The sequence below is a fragment of the Piliocolobus tephrosceles genome, chromosome 6, assembly GCF_002776525.5.
Source record: "Piliocolobus tephrosceles isolate RC106 chromosome 6, ASM277652v3, whole genome shotgun sequence".
NCBI lineage: Eukaryota > Metazoa > Chordata > Mammalia > Primates > Cercopithecidae > Piliocolobus > Piliocolobus tephrosceles.
This window is the reverse complement of record NC_045439.1, coordinates 115,757,318-115,782,739: the sequence shown is the minus strand read 5'-3', so window position 1 is coordinate 115,782,739 and position 25,422 is coordinate 115,757,318. Positions and strand designations below refer to the sequence as shown.

The 25,422-nt window shown below is 36.6% G+C and overlaps 1 protein-coding gene across 1 annotated transcript in view; it reads left to right on the top strand.

Moving 5' to 3' along the window:
* Positions 1-1,156: 1,156 nt before the first annotated feature.
* Positions 1,157-25,422, top strand: part of G2E3 (G2/M-phase specific E3 ubiquitin protein ligase) — a 60,698-nt gene continuing 36,432 nt past the window's right edge. Inside the window, exons 1-2 of the mRNA XM_023227428.2 lie at positions 1,157-1,306; positions 21,855-21,895. Of these exons, the coding sequence (XP_023083196.1) occupies positions 21,859-21,895 (37 nt within the window). The 5' untranslated portion in view covers positions 1,157-1,306; positions 21,855-21,858. The remainder of the gene's footprint in view (positions 1,307-21,854; positions 21,896-25,422) is intronic.

Below are 25,422 nucleotides of genomic sequence, written 5' to 3'. Positions count from 1 at the left end.
ACACACATACACTTTCAAAGGATACTACAGTCCTTAAACTTTTTTCAATATTTCATTTCAGTACCTGTTGATCTACTTCATTACTTTTAGTGCCCACAGTGTCAGTATATTAGATGCTAAAGTATCATAACTTACATGTATATAACCCCTTATTTGTAGACACAGGTTCTTTTCTATCTTCCACTGTTAAAAACAGTACATCAGTTAATGGTTTCCACACCCCCTGTGCAGGTTCCCAGAAATCTAGTAAACCTTTCAAACTACATTTTTGACAAAGGCTAAACGTATGCTGTCATGGTTCGGTTTGTACTGATCCGTTAGGTAATTCAATGCCATTAGATGTGAGGATGATCTGGTGGCAACATCAATCACAGCCACAAAGGTCAGAGTTATTTAGTGCCCTTCACCCCCTAGCATTTCCAGTCCTTCCTTTAGTTTCTGGAAGTTTCCAGATAGATGTCTCTTCAGAAGCTTAAGAGGTTTTGGATGAAAGATATACTGTTGTCCTCGATAAAGGAAAAGATACTGTTGTTTCAATAATCTCACGGGACAATACTTAATAATCTCGCAAAGTGAGCCCTTATCAGAGGGGGGAAATAAAATTTATTGCCTTCTAACACTTACCATCAAATAGTTTATTTGAGACCAGGAATTGGTCAGACCATTTATTTTGAACTTTTGGCTGAATACGGGTGAACTTGGCTTTTTGTTTTCCCCAAACCAGGGACAGAAAGAAATTAAAAGCCCTGACTGTGCCGGGATAGGACTGAAGAGGCCCAGGAAAGGCTGCACTAAGTATTTGGAGGGTTTGTTTGTTTTCCTTCTTGCTGCTGCTGCTGTTTCCTCGAGGATGAAGGGAAAGATAAAACCCTCCCGGCTCGGTTCGTGCTTTCATTAGCCCCATTCCTCGAAGGTGACGAAACTTCAGCACATCTCTGTCCATTTCGGAAACAAGAGGATTCCCTCAAGAGCAAATAGGCGGAAACAACGACCCCGCGCGCGGAGTTTTTCTGAGCTCCTAAATAGGGAGAGAGACCAGACAAAACAAACAAGCCAAGGCGACACAGCCAGGCCACCACCGGGCAGCAGGGCGGGAGCGCCAGAGCCCTTCCACACAACTAGCGCCTCCTAGGGTTCCGCCCCCGGGGGCGGGGCTGACCGCTCTTTCCGGGTTTGCGAGCGGAAGTGGGGGAATTTGAATCCTGTGGGCCGTTGAATGTGGCTGCTCGTGATCGGCGTGCGGCGACGCAGAGCGGGCCGGGAAAAGTGGCACTGACGCTCTGGAACTTCTGCCCAGCTCGCCTTGGTGAGTAAATGGGGAACGGGAAGACGCAGAGCGTTCCAGAGTGAGAAGCGGGACCGTGGGGTGGGACAGGGTGTCAGGAGGCCGGACGGCGCATCAGGGGCCTCGCAGTGGTTTTGGGGACGTCTGGTGCTGGGTCCGGGCCTGGAGACTTTGGGTATTCGGGGCACTGGGGGCGTTTGCTGGTCAGCGCTCTCGACTGTTGCGCACACCAGCCAGCCCTCAGTGTTGAGGATTCGGAGGCCCTGCCGGTCCCCCACGAGTAAACCTTGTTTATACGCATCCTCCGTGGCTTTTTTTTAACCCGTAGTGTATTATATCCACCAATTCGACTCGAATGCTGAAGCTTCAACAGTCGTGAAATCTCATTGTGAAAGCGTTGCCACGTTTAAACAAATCTTTTTTTATGAAAGATGGAAGATTGGGGCAGGTTTAGAATGAAAAGATGCTCTATGTGGCTCCGAGTTCCTACTAAGAGAGATACCCGGAAAACCTTGATTAACTCTGGACTGCAGGGAAGTGACAGTCTTTGAAATGCCTGGGTGGCATTTAAACTGAAATTCGAGTATCTTTTGTATTTAAAACCCGGATATTTTTCTTTCACAGTTGACATTTTTCATGTACCGCAAAAATCCGAGACTCTTGCTCATTTAAACCGGCTATAGTAACAGCGGTAGTGATTCTCTAGGGTCTTAGTTTGCAAACAATAGGGATAAGGTTTAGTTCCACCGCCCTGCCTTATGGAGTCTTTTTGGAAGTACTCTACTAATGCTTTGAGCATCTGTTTTCTTTGGGTTTTATTATTTTGGGCTTTTTTATTTTTACTGATGAACTACCTGAAATATGGAACTCTGCCTAACCCAGTAGTAAAGTCATGCCTTCTGGAATGGTCATAAAAGTGTGCCATAAATGTAAACTATAAATGGGAACTTTAAATGTGTACAAGTTTTATATCTTTATTAAAAATCGTCAGTTTTGTGTAGCTGAATACGAAAAGATATTTTAAGTTCCTCTTAAGATTTTAACACCAGGATATTGTACCACGTAAATGTATAAATATCTTTTTAAAAAAGTAGGACTTTATAATAATCAGAATAAAGACATTCCTTCCTCCAGTGCTGGCTATTCCAGCACACCCATTCTTCCTGCTATTGAACTTTTGTTTTAAGTGTTAGCCAGGAAGAATAGATGTAAATACTCGGTATTTAGGATAGTTAAAATATGAGCATTTTTCATAAAGTGTCTTTGTAACAAAGACATTGGCTATACTTCTCTAAGCCTTTCTGTTCAATTCATATGTGCTGTCAACAAATGGTAATTTTTAAAAATTGATCGCTATATCCTAATCTCTTTCTTTTTTTTCTACCTGTATTATTTTCATTGAATTTTTGCTCTTTCTTAAATCAGTGAGTTTCAGAATTTATTGTGTATACATTACCTTGAAGGATTTGTTCAATACTGATTCCTGCACTCCAGATCTCAGATTCCGAATCAGTAGGTCTGGAGGATGACATTGAAGAGTCTGCATATTTAACTGAAAGGTTAGAAAATTCTGTGAGTTTTAAAAACACTGATTTGATCTTTCCTGGAGAGGCATTATAATGTGTTGATTAAAGACCTGGAACTGGGGCCAGATTGCCTTGGTTTGAAGCCCATCTCCACCACTTGGTAGCTAGATGACCCTTAGCAAGCTGTTTAACCTCTCTGTGCTTCATTTCCCTTTACCATATAATGGGGTTACCTACTTTGTAGATTTATTGTGAGGGTTGAATGAGTTAATATATACAAAGACCTTAGAATAGTGTGTGCCACATAGCAAATGATACATAAGTCTCCAATTACATTGAGTTACTAAACTGTAAAAACCGCATCACATACATTGATTAATCTTTACAATATCGCTGAAGTAGTTATCTTTAAATAAGAAAACAGGCTAAGAGTGGCTCAGTAATTTGTTCTCACACAACTAATAACACATTGGAACTGAAGTCGGAAATCAGATTTAACTCAAAAGTTTATGCTTTTTTAAAAAAGTAGTATTTCTTGCCTCTCTTCAGTCTCCCTCCAGATGTTGCTCCATAAAAATCTCTGATGGCTTCCCATTGTCTACCATATATAATTCAAATTTCTTAGCTTTCCTTTTTATTTACAGAGCCCTTCGGAGTCTGGTACCAATTTCTCTTCCCAAGGACCATCTTCATAATATTATGCCACTCTCTTCCAACCTGCTGATGTTCCATCAATACTACTAGAATCCTCCAAATCTATCTCTTACTACATATTTTTACATATTTAGCCATTGGCCTTTTTATATCCCCATGAGATTTTACTCAAATGGGTTTAAAGACTTCTCCAGGCCATGCTTCTTCGTCGGTGCAATTTGCTTATAAATATATAGTGCAAGACTGCCCTTGTCCTTTTAATTTTTATGTCTACAGTGCACAGTGCAGAACAGTGAGTGTCATGATACTCTAAAACTGTGTATGTTAGTGAGTACTTATTATTTTAACAATTTAACACATTTTGTCTTGGGTTAATGACCAAAAAAAGTTGTTGCTTTTTTTTTTTTTTTTTTAAGGCTTGGCTTTTTTCTGAGATTATAGCATATAATTCTTTGTAGTTTAGTAGAGATTTTAGTGATAGCATATGGTTTATAAACTTAATTTGGAAAAATAAGTATTGAAATTATAGGCTCAGAAGACATTTCAAGTGGGAAAAAATCAGGAGCAATGTTTGTTAATATTCATGAATTTAAAATGCTTTATGCATATTTTCTCACTTAATCCTCACAACTGTTTTATTATCTCTATATTAAGATGAAGAAACTGAGGCACCAAAAGATTTAGTAACTTTTAAAATGTGTTTTTAAAATACTTAACTTCCTCTTGGTACAGTTTTTTTTTTTTTTTTTAATTATAAGAGTGGTATATGTTAGGTGTAATAAGAAGTATCTGAATTCAAAATGTTAGGAATTAAAAAACAGAAAACTTTGCCTTTTCAGTTTGAACAGTTAAGACAGTTACCTAATCTCCTTGCCCACAGCTTTTCTTTAAACACCTGTCCAACAATGTAGGAACATCATTCTCATGACCAGTGGGTAGGGTTGGTCTAAGGAACATAAAGCCCATCCCATACCACTTCCCCAACAAAAGTGGTACAGGTATTTATATCGGAGCTGCCTATCTGATGCAGGCTAGACCATTCATGTGATTTCTTGATTTTAGAGTTGGGATATCACAAGACTATTGGAAGCCAAGCTGGAAAGGTCTTATGTGTTGCTATGACAGTGGAATCATGAAGAAACATGAAAATGGACATATGGAGCCAATGGGTGGCAGGGTGGGGGAGGATGACACCTGTTTCCTGAGGACTAATTACATATTTATAACTTAATGTAAACTTGTAACTTTGTTGCTTGTGTGTGTGTGTGTGTGAGTGTGTGATATGGAGCCTCACTCTGTTGCCCAGGCTGGAATGCAGTGGTGCGATCTTGACTCACTGCAACCTCCGCCTCCCCAGTTCCACTGATTCTCCCGTCTCACCCTCCCGAGTAGTGGGTTACAGGCAGCCGCCACCACGCCCAGCTAATTTTTGTGATTTTAGTAGAGGCAGGGTTTCGCCATGTTGGTCAGGTTGGTCTCAAATTCCTGACCTCAAGTGATCTGCCCACCTAGGCTTCCCAAAGTGCTGAGATTACAGGCGTGAGCCACCGTGCCCAGCCACTGCTTTTTATCTTACGCTTACCTTTTTCTTTTAAATAAAAATTGTTAACTTTTAAACAAGTATCTGGTATACGATTTGTATGCAATAAAAGTCACCCATTTTAGGGGTGTAGTGCAATGAGTTTTAGTAAATGTATTCTCTTGTATGAATATACCACAGTTTGTTTTATCCATATACCATTGTTACAGTTTTTAGTTGTCACAAATAAAGTATTGACCTTTGTGATATCTTTTGTGAATAGTGCTGCTATGAATATATGTATGCAAGTTTTTGTTTGAATTGAAACATTTCAATTCTTTTGGTTATATACCTAGTGGAATTGCTGGGTGATGTGGTAGTCTTGTTTAATATGTTGTGGAATTGCCAAACTGTTTTCCATCCTTGCTGCATCATTTCACTTTCCCACTAGCAATATGTAAGGGTTCTAATTTCTCCATATCATTGTTAATACTTACTATTTTAGTTTGTAAAAATAATTATTATAGCTACCGTAGTGGACGTGGAGTGGTATCTCATTGTGGCTTTGATTTACCTATCACTAATATAATGAGTGTTTTTTCATGTGCTTGTTGGCCATTTGAATATTTTCTTTGGAGAACTGTCTATTCAGATATTTTGTTCATTTTTAAGTTGGATTACTTGTCTTTTTATTGTCGCATTGTAAGAGTTTCTAATGTATTCTAGGTATAGAATTATACCTATATATAAAAATATGATTTCTGAATATTTTTTCCCATTCTGTAGATTGTCATTAGATGCATAAGTTTTATATTTTGGTAAAGTTCAATTTATTGTTTTCTTGTTCTTGTGTTTTTGTTGTCATATCTCAGAAACCATTGCCAAATACAAGGTCATGAAAATTTACCCCTAGATTTTCATTTAAGAGATTTATAGTTCCGTCTTTTACATTTAGGTCTTGATCCCTTTCGAGTTGATTTTTTTTTTTTTTTTTTGAGACGGAGTCTCGCTCTGTCGCCCAGGCTGGAGTGCAGTGGCCAGATCCCAGCTCACTGCAAGCTCCGCCTCCCGGGTTTACGCCATTCTCCTGCCTCAGCCTCCAGAGTAGCTGGGACTACAGGCGCCCGCCACCTTGCCCGGCTAGTTTTTTGTATTTTTTAGTAGAGACGGAGTTTCACCGTGTTAGCCAGGATGGTCTCGATCTCCTGACCTCGTGATCCGCCTGTCTCGGCCTCCCAAAGTACTAGGATTACAGGCTTGAGCCACCGCGCCCGACCTCGAGTTGATTTTTTTAATGCGTGTGAGGTAGGGGTTCAACTTCATTCCTTTTTTTTTTTTTTTTTTTTTTTGAGATGGAGTCTCGCTCTGTCGCCCAGGCTGAAGTGCAGTGGTGCAATCTCGGCTCACTGCGAGCTCTGCCTCCTGGGTTCACGCCATTCTCCTGCCTCAGCCTCATAAGTAGCTGAGACTATAGGCACCCACCACCACACCCGGCTAGTTTTTTTTGTATTTTTAGTAGAGACTGGGTTTCACCACGTTAGCCAGAATGGTCTTGATCTCCTGAGCTCGTGATCTGCCTGCCTCGGCCTCCCAAAGTGCTGGGATTGCAGGCGTGAGCCACCACACCCGGCCAACTTCATTCCTTTTTACATGTTTATCTGGTCGTCCCAGGACCATTTGTTGAAGAGACTGTTTTCTTCCCATTTAGTGGTCTTGGCACCCTTATTGAAAATCAGTTTACTATAGAGAATGTGAGTTTATTTATTGACTCTTTCTTCTTTTCCATTGATGTGTATGTCTGTCCTTGTGCCAGTACAGTACCACATTGTCTTGATTACTGTGGATTTGTAGTAAGTTTGGAATTGGAAAATTTGAATCCTCCAGCTTTTTCCTTTTGGGGATCATTTTGACTATTCAGGATTCCTTGCAGTTTAGGCTTAACTTTCCCATTCCTGCAAAAAAGGCCATTGGGATTTTGACAGGAGTTGTATTAAATCTATAAATTGCTTTGGGGAGTATAACCATCTTAATGATACAGTTTTTCAACCCATGGATGCAAAATGTCTTTTCATTTATTTAGGGTTCTTTAATTTCTTTCAGCACTGTTTTGTAGTTTTCAGTGCACAAATCTTGCACCACCAGGGTTAAATTTATTACTAAGTAATTTTTATGCTATTGTAACTGGATTTGTTTACTTAATTTCCTTTTTGAATCGTTCATTGTTGTATAGAAGTACAACTGATATTTGTGTGTTGATCTTGCATCCTGTAACTTAGCTGAATTCGTTTAGTAGCTCTAACAGTTTTTTGTGAATTCTCTAGGAAATTCTACATATAAGATCATGCCTTCTTTGAATAGAGTTACTTCTTGCTTTCTTGCTTTATTATTCTGAATAGACCTTCTGGTTCAGTGTTGAGTAGAAGTGGTGGAAGTGTGTGTCTTTGTTTTGTTACAGATCTTAGGTGGAAAGTGTGCAGTCTTTCACCAATAATTTTGTTAATTACAGGTTTTTCCATAGATGCTGAGGAAGTTCCCTTATATTCCTAAATGTTTGAGTGTATCATTGAGTATTATATTTTGTCAGATGCTTTTTCTGCATCTATTGAGATGAGCATGTGACCTTTTCCTTTTTCTCAATTAAAATGCTATATTATATTGATTGATTTCCATATGTTGAACCACCTTTGCATTTCTGGGATAAATCCCACTTGGTTGTGGTACAAAATTTTCTTTATCAGAATTCAGTTTGCTGGCAGTTTGTTAAGGATATATGCATCTATGTTCATAAGAGATATTGGCTTGTAGTTTTCTTTTCTGTGATGTCTTTTTCTGGCTTTGGTATCAGGGTATTGGTGGCTTCATAAAATGAGTTAGGAAGTGTCCTCATATCTTTTGGAGGGGTTTGAGAAAGAATGGGTGCCAATATTTCTTTAAAGGTTTAGTAGGGTTTCAGCTACTCGGGAGACTGAGGCAGGAGAATTGCTTTAACCCGGGATGCGGAGGTTGCAGTGAGTCGAGATAGTGCCACTATACTCCAGCCTGGGTGACAGAGTGAGACTCCGTCTTGGGGGGGATACAAAAAAAAAGGTTTAATAGGGTTCACCAGTGAACCCATCTGGGCTAGGACTTTTATTTGTTGGGAAGTTTTTCATTAGTGATTCAATCCCTTGTTTGTAGATTTGTTGAAATTTTCTATTTCTTCTTGTCACTTTTGTTTATTTAACCTATTGTTTTAATTTGTTAACTAACTGCTTAGAGTACAATTGTTCATAATAGTCCCATTTAATTCTTTTTATGTCTATTAGGTCTGTAGCAGTGTCCCACTTTGATTTCTTCTGATTTAGTAATTTGAGTCTTCTTTTTTCTCTGGATCATCTAACTAAACATTTTCAATTTTGTCGATCTTTTCAAGAAATTTTTATTTCATTGATTCTCAATTAAAAAATTTTTTATTATGTTATCTGGACTCTAAATTATTTCATTCCTTCTGCTAGCTTTGGGTTTAGTTTGGTCTTTTTCTAGTTTCTTTGGGCAAAAAGTTAAGACATTGTTTTGGGGGCTTGATTTTATTTGTCTCTAAGTATTTTCTAATTTCCCTTGTGATTTCGTTTTTGATGTTTTGTCTATTTAAAGTTGTGTTATTTAATCTGCATATGTTTCTCAATTTTCCAGTTTTCCTTTTCTTACTGATTTCTGGTTTCATTCTGTAGTCATTGGAGAAGATATTTTGTGTGATTTCAGTCTTGTAAAATGTGTTATTTTGTGGTCTAACATATGGTTGTCCATGGATATTGTTCCACGTGCATTTGAGAAGAATGTTTCATTCTGTTGTTGTAGGGTGTATATGTCTGTTGAGTCTAAACTATTTCTCCTATCATTTCTGTCAAATTTTGCCTCATATATTTTGGGGCTCTTATTAGGTGGGTTTGTGTTTATAATTGTCATGTCTTCTGTAATTGTCATGTCTTAATGGATTGAGCTTTTTAGTCAGTCTTTAATGTCCTTTGAGTCCTTTAACAATCTTCAACTTAAAACCTATTTTGTCTGATATTAGTATAAACACCCAAGCTTACTTTTGATTACTGTTTGTATGAAATATCTTATTCTGTCCTTTTACTTTCCATCTATTTGTGTTTTGTGATCTATAGCTTGACTCTAGTAGATAGTGTATGTATGGATTTTTAAAAAATTCATTCTGTCAACCTTTGCCTTTTAATTGAAGAGCGTAATTTCATTTACATTTAATTACTGTTAAAGAAGGATTTCTGCCATTTTAGTGTTTGTTTTCTTTATGTCATATGTTTTCTGTTCCTCATGTCCTTCATTATTGCCTTTTGTTGACTTGATTTGTATAGTGTACCATTTTTATTCCCTTCTCATTATCTTTTCTGCACGTATTTTTTAGTTATATTCTTAGTGGCTATCTTGGGGATTACAATTAATATCTTAAACTTATAACAACCTAGTTTGAATTAGTACCCACTTAGCTTTCATAGTATACAAAAATTACCCTTCTGTTTATCTCATCCTTCTTCCTAAATGTTACTGTGTCAAATTACATTTTTATATTTTTTGCTCATTTTACATTTATACATAATGTGCCCAATAACATTGCTTTATATTTATTTTACGTGTTTTTCTTTTAAATCATATAGAAAAAAGAGAATTACCAAAAGTGCAATAATACTACTGGCTTATATATTTACTTCTGTAGTTACCTTTACTGGTGTTTTTATTCCCTCATATGACTTTGAGTTACTGTCTGGTGTCCCATTAGCAACTCTAGTAGATCTACTAAAAGATTCCCTTTCACCCTAGACCCCAGGTCTACCAGACCTGAGAAACAGCCATTCTTATCTGTCTCCTGGATGATTTTCCAGAGAATATAATGTAAACTTTTAAGAAACTTTTTATTGAGGTATAATATATGTGCCAAATAAATTTTAAGTACAAAATTATGTTCATTGTAAAAAAAATTCAAACAATGCCAAAATGTATAAGAAATTAAAAGAAAAAGCCCCTACCCCATTCTGTCTTCCCAGGGATAACCACCATTAACAGTTAGGGACCTAGAAACTTTTTGGTCTTTCTTGATCTCAGAAACTTCTGCTCTTTCTGAATTCCTTTCACCCTTCCTTCTCTCCATCGAATGACTTCTTCTACTTTGCGTATAAGAACCCTAATAGGTATGTATTATCATCTCCATTGGACACAAGGCAGAGCCAGGAGTTCAGACACAAAATGTATGATTCAAGTGTAGTGTTCTTTCTACCGTGTTCCTCTGCGTGGGTCCTGTCTAGAATCTTAGAGTTTAATTGCTCTGTCACATAAGGTAGCAGATACATTGTCCTGTTAAGATGTAACTGAGTCCTTATTTTTTTTTAGACGGGAGAAGACCTGGTCCTGTGGCAGCTGTGACAGAATAGCCTTTATGACCTGAACTGTAGTAAAAAAGATGCCACCTGCTTTAAGAAGGGTAGGTTGGATTGGGCTGGTTATTTAGAGCCTGACTTGGTCAGTGGAAGGGGCTAGGACTGGAATAAGAGCTGCCCACTGGGTCAGGGTTAGGACCAGCTGGTGAAGGGGGGGGGATTATATTACTGTCTGATTATCCAATCCAAGGAGATTTATATAATCCAACCAAATGGCAGAATCAGCAAGAGCAACTTCCAGAAGAAATTCCTGACATGCCCCAGACATCCCAGGCTTTCACATGCTGTTGTGCCTTTGCGCACACTCTACTTAGAATGCTTTTTCTGCCTTGTCTGCTCAGCATATTTATCTTTCACAATTACGTTATAATATCACCACCTCTATAAGACTACACTGCATGTGTGTGAAATATTTGTTTACTTGCCTGCCTCCCATGTGAGTATGTGTACTGATCTTCACTATTGAAACATAGTTTTGCTGCAGATAGGATTCTTTGCTGACAGGTTTGGGTTTTTTTCCTATCTTTCAGCACTTTAAATATGTCATCTCACTGTCTTCTGCAACTCTACGGTTTCTAATGAGAAATTGGCTCTTAATCTTATTGGGGATATTTTGTATGTGTTAATCACTTCTTTCTTGCTGCTTTCAAGATTCTTGGTCTTTGTTTTTGTCAGTTGGACTATACTGTGTCTCAATGTGGAACTCCTAGAATTTGTCCTGATTAAAGATCTTGAACTTCATAAAAAAATGTATAGATTGAAGTCTTACATGTATAGATTTCAGTCTTATATGAAATTTGGGAAGGTTTTGGCTATTATTTCTTCAAGCATTCTTTCTGTTCCACTTTCTGTGGTCCTTCTTGGACTCCCGTTAAGCATATATTGGTATGCTTGATAGTATCTCATAGTCTCTTGGGCTCTGTTTCTTTTTCATTTTTTTTCTTCCTGCTCTTCAGTCTGGATAATTTCAACTAACCTGTCTTCCAGTTCACTGTCTTCCAGTTCACTGATTCTTTCTCCTGCCTGCTCAAACGTACTGTTAAACCTCTGTAATGAATTTATTATTTCAGTTATTATACTTTACAGCTGCAGAATTTCTATTTCCTTTTTATCATTTCTGCTTCTTTATTGGCATTCTCTATTTGTTGAAACACTGTTGATTGTGAGTTTTTTGCCAGGTTTTTCTGTTTCTAGGGAAGTACAGACCTGCAGAGCCCCTTGCTCCACCATTTTTGTTAATGTGTTCTGTATTACTGAGTTTGAAGAGTTTTTCAAAAAATATATTGTGGCTCTAACTAAGTCCTTTATCAGATTATGATTTGCAAATACTTTCTCAGTCTGAGGCTTGTCTTATTCTCTTAACAGTGTCTTTTGATGAGCAGACGACACTAACTTTAAGTGTAGTTTGTCTTTTTTTGTCTTGTGCTTTTGGTATTGTATCTAAGAAATCTTATGTAACATAAAGTCACAGAAATTTTCTCCTGTGTGTTTTTTCTAGAAATTTTATAGTTTTACATTTTGTATTTTTACATTTTGTATTTAGAACCGTAATTCATTTTGAGTTCATTTTTTGTGAGACTTAAGTATTCTTGTGGGTGTTGTAGTGTTTTTTTTTTTTTTTTCTATTTTAATTTGCATTTCCTTTATGACCAGTCATGTTCATATTTTCTTTTGCTTGTTGGCTATGTTGGGTTTTTTTTTTTTTTTTTTTTAAGTGTCTGGTCAAATCTTTTGTCCATTTTGTTCATTTTATTGTGATGTCTTCTGTTTGAGTTGTAAGCATTCTTTATACATTATGGATATAAATCCTTTGTCAGGTATATGTTTTGCCAATTTTTATTCCCCATCTGTGTTTTGCCTTTTTCCTTGCTTAACTATGTCTTTTGATTAGAAAGTTGTTAATTTTGATGTTTAATTCATCAGTGTTTTCTGTGATTCAGTTTCCTCAGAAGTCTTTGCCAAACCCCAAGATCATGAAGAATCTTCCCTGTGTTTTCTTTTAGAAGTTTTTTTTTCTTGTGATCCAGTTTGAATTAAGTTTTAATATATGAGGTCAATGTTCTTCCCCCACCCTCTGCCCAAAACATTAAGTTATTTCAATACTATTTATTGAATAGACTACCATTTGAATACAGTGAATTACCTTGGTATCTTTGTTGAAAAGCAATTGTCTGGGTCTGTTTCTGGCCTTTCCCTGGTGTTCTATTGAGCTATATATCTGACTTTTCCCTTATGTTCTATTGAGCTATATGTCTGTCTTGATTAATATAGCTCTATAAGGAGTCATGAAATCACATAGTTGGAGACCACTGACTTTTTCTTTTTAAAAACGTTTTTGCTATTACAAGGCCTTCGAATTTTTATATAGGTTTTAGAATCAGCATGCCAGTTTCTAAAAAAAAAAAAAAAACCTGCTGGGGATTTTGGTTGAGATTAATCTTTCATTTCTCTCAGCAATGTTTTGCAGCTTTTCAGAGTGTAGTCTTTTTGCACATCTTTTACTAAGTTTTTACCCATTGCGAATAGAATTGTTCTCTAATTTTCTGATTAATTCTTGCTGCTATACAAATTTGCCTTGTTTCATTAGAACTTATTAAAGTCACTTATTCTTGTAAATGTGTTGGTAGGATTTTCTATTTAGATGACCATATGTGAAAACAGTTTTACTTCATCCTTCACAGTTTTGTCTTCTTTTCCCTTGGAGTACACTGTTGAATCAGAGATTAAGGTGAACATTTGTGGATTCCCTTTGCTAGGTTGAAAAAATTTATTTTACTCACAGTTTGCTTTACAGTTTTGTTATGATTGGATATTGACATTTGACAGATGCCCTTTTGTATCTGTTGAGATTGATTCGCAATACAATGTGGAAATTAATGCACATTTGTAGATGCCCTTTATTAGGTTGAGAAAATTCCCATCTGTTTCTGGTTTGTTTTACAGTTTTATCATGATTGGTTGTTGAATTTTGTCAGATGCTCTTTCTGCATCTATTGAGATGATAATACTTTTTTCCCCTTTATTTTATTAACATGGTGTATTACTTTAATTTTCAGATGATATCTAATCTTATATTTCTAAGATAAACCCAGTTAAGATATAGTATCCTTTTTTTTTTTAACTAAAAGAAAAACTACCGATGATTGACTAAATTTGCCAAGTGCTCTCGTGGCATTTATGTGTTGCTTCTAATTCATACAATAACCTGTAATTAGATTCTAGCTTGAGGGATGATAAAATTGAGGCTGAGGTCTCAGGAAAAAATATATAGAACACGAAGGAAAGCCTAAACTTCATACCTTCAATGCTCTTTCTACTATACTATGCTACTTTTTGTAATAATTTATAGTTAAAAAATATTGAAGATCATATTGATGTTTTATGTACTTTTTTTTTTTTTTTTTCATGGAAGTCTCACTGTGTTGCTCAAGGTGAACTCAAATTCCTGGGCTCAAGCAGTCCTCCTGCTTCAGCCTCTCAAGTAGCTGGGACTACAGGTACATACCACTGTGCCTGGCTTTTATGTACATTTTTGAGATATATATATTTCCTAGAATGTGAATAATTGATTCATGAAAAAAAATTCTAATAGCTTTTAACCTGTACCATTCCATGTCTTTCTTCTAATTTTATCTTTGCTGTTACTGTGAACCCAAGTAACTAACAAATCTTTAAGAGTATTTTTTTGTCTCCAAATTTGTAGGAGCACCTAAAGTGTATTAACTATCTATCCCGAGGTAGCATGGGTGTATTAGTCACAGTTCTCCAGAGAAACAGAAACAATAGGATATACATTTGTGTGTGTGTGTGTGTGTGTGTGTGTGTGTGTGTGTGTGTGTGTGTGTAGAGAAGGAGAGGGAAGGATTAATTTATAAGGTACTGACTCACATGATTATGTAGTGTGAACAGCCCCATTGTCTGCAAACTGGAGACCCAGGAAAGTCCTGCAGTGTAGTTTGAATGTCTGGAGCCAAAGAGCTGATGGTATGGGTGCCAGTTCCGATACGAAGGCCTGAAAACCAGGAACACCAAGGACGGAAGATTGATGTCCTACCTCAAGCAGTCAGAGAGCAAATTTAACCTTTTTCTGCCTTCTGGTTTTATTCAGGCCCTCAGTGGACTAGCTAATGTCTACCCACACTGGGGATGGCCATCTGCTTTACTTAGTTCACCAGTTCAAATGCTGATCTTTTCCAGAAACACTCTCACAGACACATCCAGATGTAAATTTAACCAGTTATCTGGGCATCCTGTGGCCTGGTAAAGATAACACATAAAATTAACCATCACACTGGGTTAGTCTTGATCTTGAAATTTTTGGGAATGTTTTATATTACTTTTAATTCAATTATTTTTAAACCTTTTTTATTTTGAAGTAATTCTAAAGTTACAGGAAAGTTGCAAGAAAAGTACAAAGAACTACATGTGCCCTTACCTAGATTAACCACTTTTTATTATTTTCCACATTCACTTTATCATTCTGCAGTGTTGTACATTTGCATGTACTTTCCCTTTTCTGAACCGTTGGAGAGTACGTTGCATATATCTGATCCCCCTACTGCTTAATACTTCAGTATTTCCTAAGAACAGCGATAGTCTACTAAATAACCTAAGTATGAATACCAATTTCAGGAAACTTAGCATAAATACAATACTTTCAACAATATATTGATTTGGTCAGTTGCCTCAATGGCATCCTTTGGAGCAGTTTTATTCCCCAGTGCAGGATACAGACCAGGATCCTTCATGCATTTGTAGTAAATAAAATACAGTTCATTTTTTTTTAGGTTTGGGGGTACATGTGAAGGTTTGTTACATAGGTAAACAACATGTCACAGGGATTTGTTGCACATACTATTTCATCATCCAGGTTTTAATCCCAATAGCCAATAGTTATCTTTTCTGCTCCTTGCCCTCCTCCCACCCTCCTGCATCAGGTAGACGCCAGTGTCTCTTGTTTCCTTGTGTTCATGAGTTCTTAACATGTAGCTCCCACTTACAAGTGATAACATGCGGTATTTGGTTTTTTGTTCCTGTGTTACTGTTCTAAGGATGATAGCCTCGGGCTCCATCCATGTTCCTGCAAAAGACACGATCTTACTCTTTTTTATGGCTGTGCAACATTTTATGGTGTATTTGTACCACATTTTCTTTATCCGTTCTGTCATTGATGAGCATTTAGGCTGATTCCACGTCTTTGCTATTGTGAATAGTGGTGCAGTAAACATTCGTGTGCATGTATCTTTATGGTAGAATGATTTATAGTCCCCTGGCTATATACCCAGTAATGAGATTGTTTTGTAAAATGGTAGTTCTGCTTTTAGCTCTTTGAGGAATTGCCATACTGCTTTCCGCAGTGGTTGAACTAATTTACACTCCCACCAACAGCATGTAAGTGTTTCCTTTTCTCCACAATCTTACCCGCATCTGTTATTTTTTTGACTTTGTGATAGTAGCCATTCTGACTGGTGTGAAATGGTATCTCATTGTGGTTTTGATTTGCCTTTCTCTAATGATTAGTGATGTTGAGCTTTTTTTCATATGCTTGTTGGCCACGTGTATGTCTTCTTTTGAGAAGTATCTGCTTATATCCTTTGGCCACTTTTTAATGGGGTTGTTTTTCTCTTGTAAATTAAAGTTCCTTATAAATGCTTTTGATGAAATTCAACACCCCTTCGTGTTAAAAACTCTCAATAAACTAAGTATTGAAGGAACATGCCTCAAAATAATGAGAGCCATCTATGAGAGACCCATAGCCAACATTATACTGAATGGGCAAAAGCTAGAAGCATTCCTCTTGAAAACCGACACAAGACAAGGATACTCTCTCTCACCACTTCAACATAGTGTTGGGAGTCCTAGCCAGAGCAATCAGGCAAGAGAAAGAAATAAAGGGCATCCAAACAGGAAGAGAGGAAGTCAAACTATCTCCGCAGATGACATGATTCTGTATCCAGAAAACCCCTTAGTCTTGGCCCAAAAGCTTTTCGAGCTGATAAACAACTTCAGCAAAGTTGCAGCATGCAAAATCAGCATATAAAAATCACTAGCATTCCTATACACCAAAAACAGCCAAACCTAGAGCCAAATCAGAAAGGCAATCCCATTCACAGTGGCTGCAGAAAGAATGAAATACCTAGGAATACAGCTAACAAGGGAGGTGAAAGATCTCTGCAGTGAGAATTACAAAGCACTGCTCAAAGAAATCAGAGAAAACACAAACAAATGGAAAAACATCCCATGCTCATGGATAGGAAGAATCAATACCATTAAAATGGCTATACTGCCCAGAACAATGTACAGATTCACTGCTATTCCTATCAAACTACCAATAACATCCTTCACAAAACTAGAAAAAGCTATTTTAAAATTCATGTGGAACCAAAAAAGAGCGCAAATAGCCAAGGCAATCCTAAGCAAAAAGAACAAAGCTGGAGGCATCACATTACCCATCTTCAAACTATACTACAAAGCTACAGTAACCAAAACAGCATAGTACTGGTACAGAAACAGGCACATAGACCAGTGGAACACAATAGAGAGCCCAGAAATGAGGCCGCACATCTACGACCATCTGATCTTTGACAAAACTGACAATAGACAAGCAATAGGGAAAAGACTCCCTGTTTATTAAATGGTGCTGGGATAACTGGCTAGCCATATGCAGAAGATTGAAGCTGGACCCCTTCCTAACACGATGCACAAAAACCAACTCAAGATGGATTAAAGACTTAAATGTAAGATTCAAAACTATAAAACCCTGGAAGACAACCTAGGCAGTATCATCCTGGACATAGGAATGGGCAAAGATTTCATGACAAGGACTCCAAAACCAATCGTAACAAATGCAAAAGTTGACAAGTGGGATCTAGTTAAACTTAAGAGTTTCTGCACAGCAAAAGAAGCTACCAACAGAGTAAACAGACAACTTACAGAATAGGAGAAAATATTTGCAAACTATGCATCTGACAAGCATCATGTTTTATTATGCAGTGCTGAATCAGAAAAATTAATTATTTGCTATGTATAGGACATCCAAAGACAACATTTCTGAGTTATAAAGAGAAAGAATTTAGAGTACATCGAATAATGCAATGCACAGACTAAGTTGAACCTTTCTGATTAGTGATTTAAATCAAGTCATTTCTATAGCAAGAATGTTCATTTCTTAAAAATGCTAGATTGAAAAAATCAATCTATTTCTCTTTCAAGTGGCTGATTCCAGCATGTTTTCTGTATATTCAGTGTCACCTTTTTCAGCAAGATTAGGCACTTTAGAAAATGTTGGATGGGGCCAGGCACAGTGGCTCACGCCTGTAATCCCAGCACTTTGGGAGGCTGAAGCAGGCAGATGATGAGGTCAAGAGGCTGAGACCATCCTGGCCAACATGGTGAAACCCTGTCTCTACTAAAAATATAAAAATTAGCTGGGTGTGGTGGGGCACGCCTGTAGTCCCAGCTACTTGGGAGGCTAAGGCAGAACAATCACTTGAACCCAGGAGGCAGAGGTTGCAGTAAGCCGAGATTGTGTCACTGCACTCCAGCCTGGCAGCAGAGTGAGACTCTGTCTCAAAAAAAAAAAAAAAAAGGAAAGAAGTTGGGTGGTTAGGATCTGTTTATTTATTCAAATGTTAGCCATTTGAATAAATTCCGACTGAGAAGGAATTTGACTTACTTTTTTGTATTAGTTATCTGTTGTCATGTAACAAATAACTCCAGATAACTCCAGAACTTGCTGGTTTTAAATAATAAACGTTTAATTACTGATAGTTTCTGTTGATCGGGGATTTGGGAGTTGCTTTGCTGTGTGGTTCTGGTTTAGGGTCTTGTATGAAGTTGCTCTCAGGCTGTTAGCCAAATTGCAGTCGTATGAAGGCTTGATTGGGGTTGGAGGATTCACTTCTAACATGGTTTATTCACATGACAGAAGGTAGAATGCCTCCATTCCTTACCAACTGGATGTCTCCATGGTGTGTGCCATTTTTATGACATGGCAGCTGTCTTCCTCCATAGCATGTGATCCATGATAGTGAGGAGGAAGTCACAATGCCTTTTATGACATTGTCATTTCTGCCACAGTCTTTTTGGTTGAAGCAAGTTAGCAAGCACTAAACACATTTACAGTCAAGGAGAGGGGCAGGCCCTACCTTTTGAAGGAAGAAGTATGAAAGTGTATCACTGACTGATCAAGTAGAGGTAAGCAGTGGAGGACACTCAGAATACTTTTTGGCAGAAGGTATTAATTAAATTGTTGATTTTCCAGGGAAGGGAATGGTTTTATTTTGTTTCTAAAGCCCAATCTGTTATTAAGACTTGGACTGTTATTAAAATATACACCTAGATATCATTTTTTTAAATTCTACTTGGGAAGTCTTAAAATTCATATTCTTGAAGGAAAACATCTAAAACAAATTATAAAATTCAACTCTAAAATACGTGAATAGTATTTTTTGCTAAGGTTTTGTTTTAGAGACTTGTTTGAAATAAAGTGATCTTCATAGTTAGAAACAAAAGTTATATTCCACATACTAGGGATTAGGAAGAAGGCTAATGTGGACTGATCAAAAGTATGAATTGTGGATTTACTTTAGAATATTCAACTTTTAGGTAACTTGATATTGTTATAATTTCAAGCTTAGAGAAAAGTTGTAAGAATAGCATAAGGAACTCCTATATATCCTTTATCTAGATTCATTAATTGTTCATTTTGTGCCATTTGTGTTATTCTTTGTCTCATCCTAGCCCAGTCAGCCTAACACCACCAGGGATAAACCAGTAGTCTGATAAAATTAAATTTATTGACCCACTCCAGTGAGAGTGCAAAGGAGAGGAACCACAGGGCTTCTTACCAAATGGAGTTACAGTAGATTTCATACAGGATTTTGGAGAAGGATAGCATTTAGGTAAAATTTAAATGCCCTACATTTTGTGGTGTCTAGGTTGAATGACAGTGTAGATGTAAATCTGTGTTGTCGAATGACTAAAACATCCTTTATAAATTAAACTTTTTATGTTTATTCTAAGTGAAGTACTATTATGTGTTTATGGAATTTTCTGCAATAAATACATGTGTATAGATTGATTTATGATACATTGAATTCATCACCAAAGGTTGAATTGTAGAGAAGTCCTTTAAGAGGAGGCATTTTATCTTCCTATTATATTTTATCAATTTTAAGATGGACTCACCCCTTCTACACACACACTTCTTTCCATATGGATATTCAGTCTTTCTAGTACCATTTGTTTAAAAGATTTTATTTTCCCTCGTTGAATTGCTTTGGTGTCTTTGTTGAAAATGACTGGAAAAATATGGATCTGTTTCTGAGTTTTATTGAGAACTGGTCTTAGATGTACCCACATGTTTAAAATGATGTTCTATAGCTTGTGATCCTCAATCAATTTGTTCACTTAAGGCAGTTCTGTAGTTATTGTTTGAGAATGTATAAACATCAAAAGCCCCATCATGTACCTGTAGAGAATTACTAGTGCCTCTAAAAGAAAGAAGAGAAAGAAAAAAAAAAATCCAAGAGACAGTAAAGGAGTGTTCCTTTAACCCTACATTAATAGTTGTGGAGTGGAGCTAGGAAAAATAGTAGTCTAGACCTGCTTAACTCCCAAGCCCCCTTAAAACTGGGCTCTTAGTTGTTTTATACATTCTTTTAAGAATACCAATCTTGATGGCATAGAATATGATTTTGTAAGGAATTAAAAAATATTGAAGGCTTAGAGTCAAAGCCATTTAAGAAATTTGGACTATGACTTTTTAGGAAAGCACGGAAATGCGTATGAGCGAATCTATGTTTAAATCCGAAACACTTTTTACAGTCAGTATGAAATATAAATTCTGATTGTAAGGAAGCATTGTATCAGTTTAATTTGGTTAATCAGTCTTCACAAAATAATCTGTGTCCTACATTTTGTGGTGTCTTAGATTTGATGAAATCTGATAACAGTTTTTATTTGTGGTTTTCACTCTTTGATATATAATATTCTGTATTATTTTTTGTGCTCTTTCATTGTTTTCATGTGAAATGCCGTGGTGTAACCTGCAGTCACTCAGCTATGGATTGGTGTATTCCCACCAACTAACTTCTTGACCTTGGACAGGTGTTTAACCTTTCTGAGAACTGGTTTTTGCAACTATAAATGAGGTTATATTTACCTAGTGGCATTAAGATGTTTATTCTTTTCCACTTAAATACCAAGAGATTGCACATACATTATACTTAAATTTCATTAACATTTCTAGTGCGCTAGAAATGTTCATATACCCTTGGTAAAGTGAAACGTTAATGTTATTAAGATGTTGGTCTTCCTTTCTTTGATCTTTTGGAAAAAAGTTATATTTCAGTAATGATTGTAAGTATTTTTATTTGTTTAACTAGTGGGGAGTGAAGAGATAGGGACAGACCAATGTCTTTCAGTATGTAAATGGTTGAGCACCACCGTACTAGAAGAGGTAATGAGACAGTCAGGTGCCTGCAGTCCTGTATAGAATCCTGGCAAATGCAACAGCCACAAATATGGTATAGACTAATCAAGGATTGTTTTTGTTTTTTTGTTGTTGTTTTTGAGACGGAGTTTCACTCTTGTTGCCAAAGCTAGAGTGTAATGATGCGATCTTGGCTCCCTGCAACCTCCACCTCCCGAGTTCAAGCAATTCTCCTGCCTCAGCCTTCAGAGTAGCTGGGATTACAGGCGCATGCCACCATGCCCTGCTAACTTTTTGTATTTTTAGTAGAAACGGGGTTTCACCGTGTTAGCCAGGCTGGTCTCGAACTCCTGACCTCAGGTGATCCACCTGCTTCAGCCTCCCAAAGTGCTGGGACTACAGGTGTGAGCCACTGCACCCAGCCAAAGGATTGTTTTATAGGCTGCATAAATATGAATGGCATTGCTGTTGATGATGGTTTTTTTCTTTTTTCCTAAATGATGAACAATTCTGGCTAAAGCTTTGAATAAAAATTAAATAGAAATTTCCTTGATTGACATAGGAGTTGTAGTTCTGGAAATATAATTTGTTAATATGTAAAATGGGCTTAGGTTCTAGGTTAAGATAATTACAAATAGGTTTTTTTTAACCTACTTGAATGTCCAGATGGAAATTTGAAAGTCTACACTATTGTTTGTTGTGTAGGATTGTTTGGTGCATTGCAAGATGTCCTGTAATCCTGGCCTCTTTCCACTAAATACCAGTGGTCATCTTAATTGTTTTGACAGCTAAAAAACATTCCCTTTAATTTTAAAAATGTTCCCCAACTCTTAACACACCCCCGTTGAGAACTACTGGTCTTAGATGTATTAAAGGTAAGAAAAATTAAAATACTAGAGTTTTATATGACTTATTTGTCATTATGCGTTGACTACATTTAATAAAAGTTGTTAATTTGAGACTTTTACAATTAAGTTGACTGTATTAATGTTATTTTTCCTAGTAAAATGAATGAAAATAAACCTGGTGACTCACAGAACCTTGGTAAGTAACTATTTAAAATAATTTTATTACAATGAATTTTAAATATGTTACTCAAACATTAGGACTGAAGAGGAATGAATTCCCTGGCACATGCTTAGTTAGTTTGTCCACGTACTAAAGAATAATACTGCATATATTTATTTCAACAAAAACCTATCAGAAGACAATTTATTTGCCAAGTTTTATTTCTAATGTATATATGCAAGATATGATTCATATCTCAATAAAACAATTATTTAAAGGAAAAAATGCAGATGAGAACAATTTAAACAGTGTGTAAAAGTTTAACATGAAAAGGAAAACTGGCCAGGTGCAGTGGCTCATGCTTGCAATTCCAGCACTTTAGGAGGCTGAAGCGGGCAAATCACTTGAGGTCAGGAGTTCAAGACCAGCCTGGCCAACATGACAAAACCTCATTTCCACTAAAAATACAAAAACTAGCCAGGAGGTGCATGCCTGTAATCCCACTTACCCGCTAGGCCGAGGCAGGAGAATCACTTGAACCCGGGAGGCAGAAGTTGCAGTGAGCAGAGATCGCAACACTTCACTTCAGCCTAAGTGACAGAGAGAGACCCTGTCTCAAGAAAAAAAAAAAAGGAAAAGGAAAACTTACCTCTACGTGCTCACAACAATCTTCCCAAATAGATGCAGTCCGTTTTGACCTTTGCTTTTAGTTGTTGTTTTCTTCATTTATTATAAACAGTATCTGTTTATATGATGAGGAATTTAAATGATTACACACTTCTGCCATGCTCCCACACCCACTGTATTTTAGATCTTTTTAAATTCCCTCTAAAATTAAAATAATATTCTTACAGCTCTATATCTTGACCATTACTTTTAGAGTATCTTTTGACACCACATTTTGTTGGAAAAGGAAATGTGTGCTCCTAAACCTCTTCTACTTTCTTTTCCTGCTTCTACCTCCAGACTTCTGTCAGCTATGCTAATAGTTCTGAAACTTTAGTACTTCATGGACTACCTCTATGCATTTGCCAAATGCAAATACACACCTGCTATTGATACTTTTTCCTAAGATTGACTGTTTCTTTTCATGAATGTATTTAAGGTAGAAACTGCTTCATTATTGTAATAGAAACGAGTATCATTTACTACACTAGATGGCAATCTTAATGATAAATATAATGAAATCAGGACAATTTTACCAAATTTTAAACATTAAAAACAGGAAGGTACAAATGAATATAAAAATAATTTACTTATAAAAATGCATGCCTGAAACCTAGTCTGTTCTGCGTTCAGGGCCCTCCATACTGGGTAGAGGGAGACAGAGGGAGAAAGGAACAAATGGAAAACCACAGGTCCACAGCATACAGCAGATGCACCTCCGTCCAGGGTTCATGGCAAGAATTTTCACTCTTCTGTAGTTTCAGCCAGTTCACAAGGACTCCTCTTTTGTAAATTCAGCTAATTCTACATAGTCTTCTTTCTCTTGAGCTTTATGCAGACTTGCAGGTAAAAGTGTAGGTATTGGGGATGGAGTTAAGGTGGAGCTTACTGGTGTAGGATGTCCAATATGAACAAATGGCAATTTGCTGGTGTTAATGTGAACAGCTCCCTTGTATGGAAGGGAAGGAAGAGGAGCTGAAATGTTTTAAGGGTTAGAAGAGAGACTTTGAGTTATGACTTATCCCTTTAAACTGGAGTGAGGGAGGGCGGAATAGTTAGGCTCTTTCCCTATATTAAATATGAGCTCATCCTATTTCTTTCAGTTCTAGAATCTATTTGGTGAGCCGCCTGTTCACAAATATAATAACTTTTAACATGTGACATCTATTCTTGATTACATGTATTATTCAAGGTAAATAATACTAGTTTCCATGACTGGTAAACCCTGACATCTTACTGGTTTAAAGCAATAGAAGTTTATTACTTGGTCAGGTTACAGTCCAGTATGCATGGGTTAAGGAAGATGGAGCAGTTAGGGAGTTTCTGCAGCATGCAATCATTTAGAGATGCAAACATCCTTCGTCTTGTAGGGATCTACTTCTTAGTGATCCTGTCTTTTCAGCTAGTGATTTTCAACTTGTTTCATTAGCATCTTAATAAAATTTTCTGTATAAATAAACATATCAGAAAAGATTAGTTATTTTAATTCTAACATTGAGTTCTGTCTATATGTCATATCCTGTTAATTATTTTAATATACACTGTCTTATTTAGTCCTCACTAAGGCATAGTTTTTGAGGTAGCTACTATTATCCTCATTTTTATGATGAGGAAATGGAGTCATAAAGCACTAGTGAAATAAGCTAGTCACAGAAAGACAATACTGCATAATCTCACTTATGTGTGGAATATAAAAAAGTCAAACTCATAGAAACAGTATAGTGTGGTTACCAGTGGTTGGGAGGATTGGGAGATGTTGGTGAAGGGATACAAAATTTTATAATAGACTGGTAGAATAAGTTCAAGAGATCTATTATACAACATGGTGACTATAGTTGGTAACAATGTATTGTATACTTGAAAATTAGTAAGAGTAGATTTTAAGTATTCTCACCACAAATAAGTGGTAAATATGTGAAGTAATGCATATGATAATTAGCTCCATTTAGCTGTTCCACAATATGTACATATATCAAAACATCGTGCTAAACATTGTAAGTATATACAGTTTTCTAAAAAAGCATTAGTTGAGTCTTAACTCAGATCTCTGACTCTACAAGTTGTATTTGTGTGTGTGTTGAGAGGGGTGGATAAAATAGACATAAAATTCACACTTTAACTATTTTGAGGTGTTCAATTTGGTGGCATTTAGTACATTTACAATGTTGTGAAACCATCACCAGTATCTAGTTCTAAAACATTTTAATCACCCTCAAAGGAAACCCTGTACCTATTAAGTAGTCATCCCTCATTTTCCCTGTCATCAGCCCTGGTAACCACTAGTCTGCTTTTTGTATGTCCCTTTGGATTTACTTATGTTGGATAAAGTAATCCGTAAGTAAATTGAGTAATACTGTGACCCTTTGTGCTTGACTTCTTTCACTTAGCATAATATTTCTAGGTTTATTCATGCTATAGCATGTATTACTACTTCCATCCTTTTTATTGCTGAATAATATTCCATCATATGGGCATACCATATTTTGTTTTTCCATTTATCCATCCTTTGATGGACATTTGGCTTATTTCTACTTAGCTATTGTGAACAGTGCTGCTATGAACATTAGTTTACAAGTATTTGTGTGAACATCTGTTTTCAGTTCTTTGATATATATATCCAGGAATAGAATTACTGTGTCATATGGTAACTCTTTGTTTAAATTTTGAAAAACTGCTGGACTATTTCCCAAGGCTCTACACCATTTTATATTTCTACTAGCAGTGTGTGATGGTTTTGATTTTTCCAGTCCTTTGTCAATACTTGTTATTGTCAGACATTTTGATTATAGCTATCCTCGTGAGTGTGAAGTGGTATCTTGTTGTGGTTATTATTTACATTTCTCTGTTGACTACTGACCAGTGATATTAAGGATCTTTTAATGTGTTTAATGGCTCTT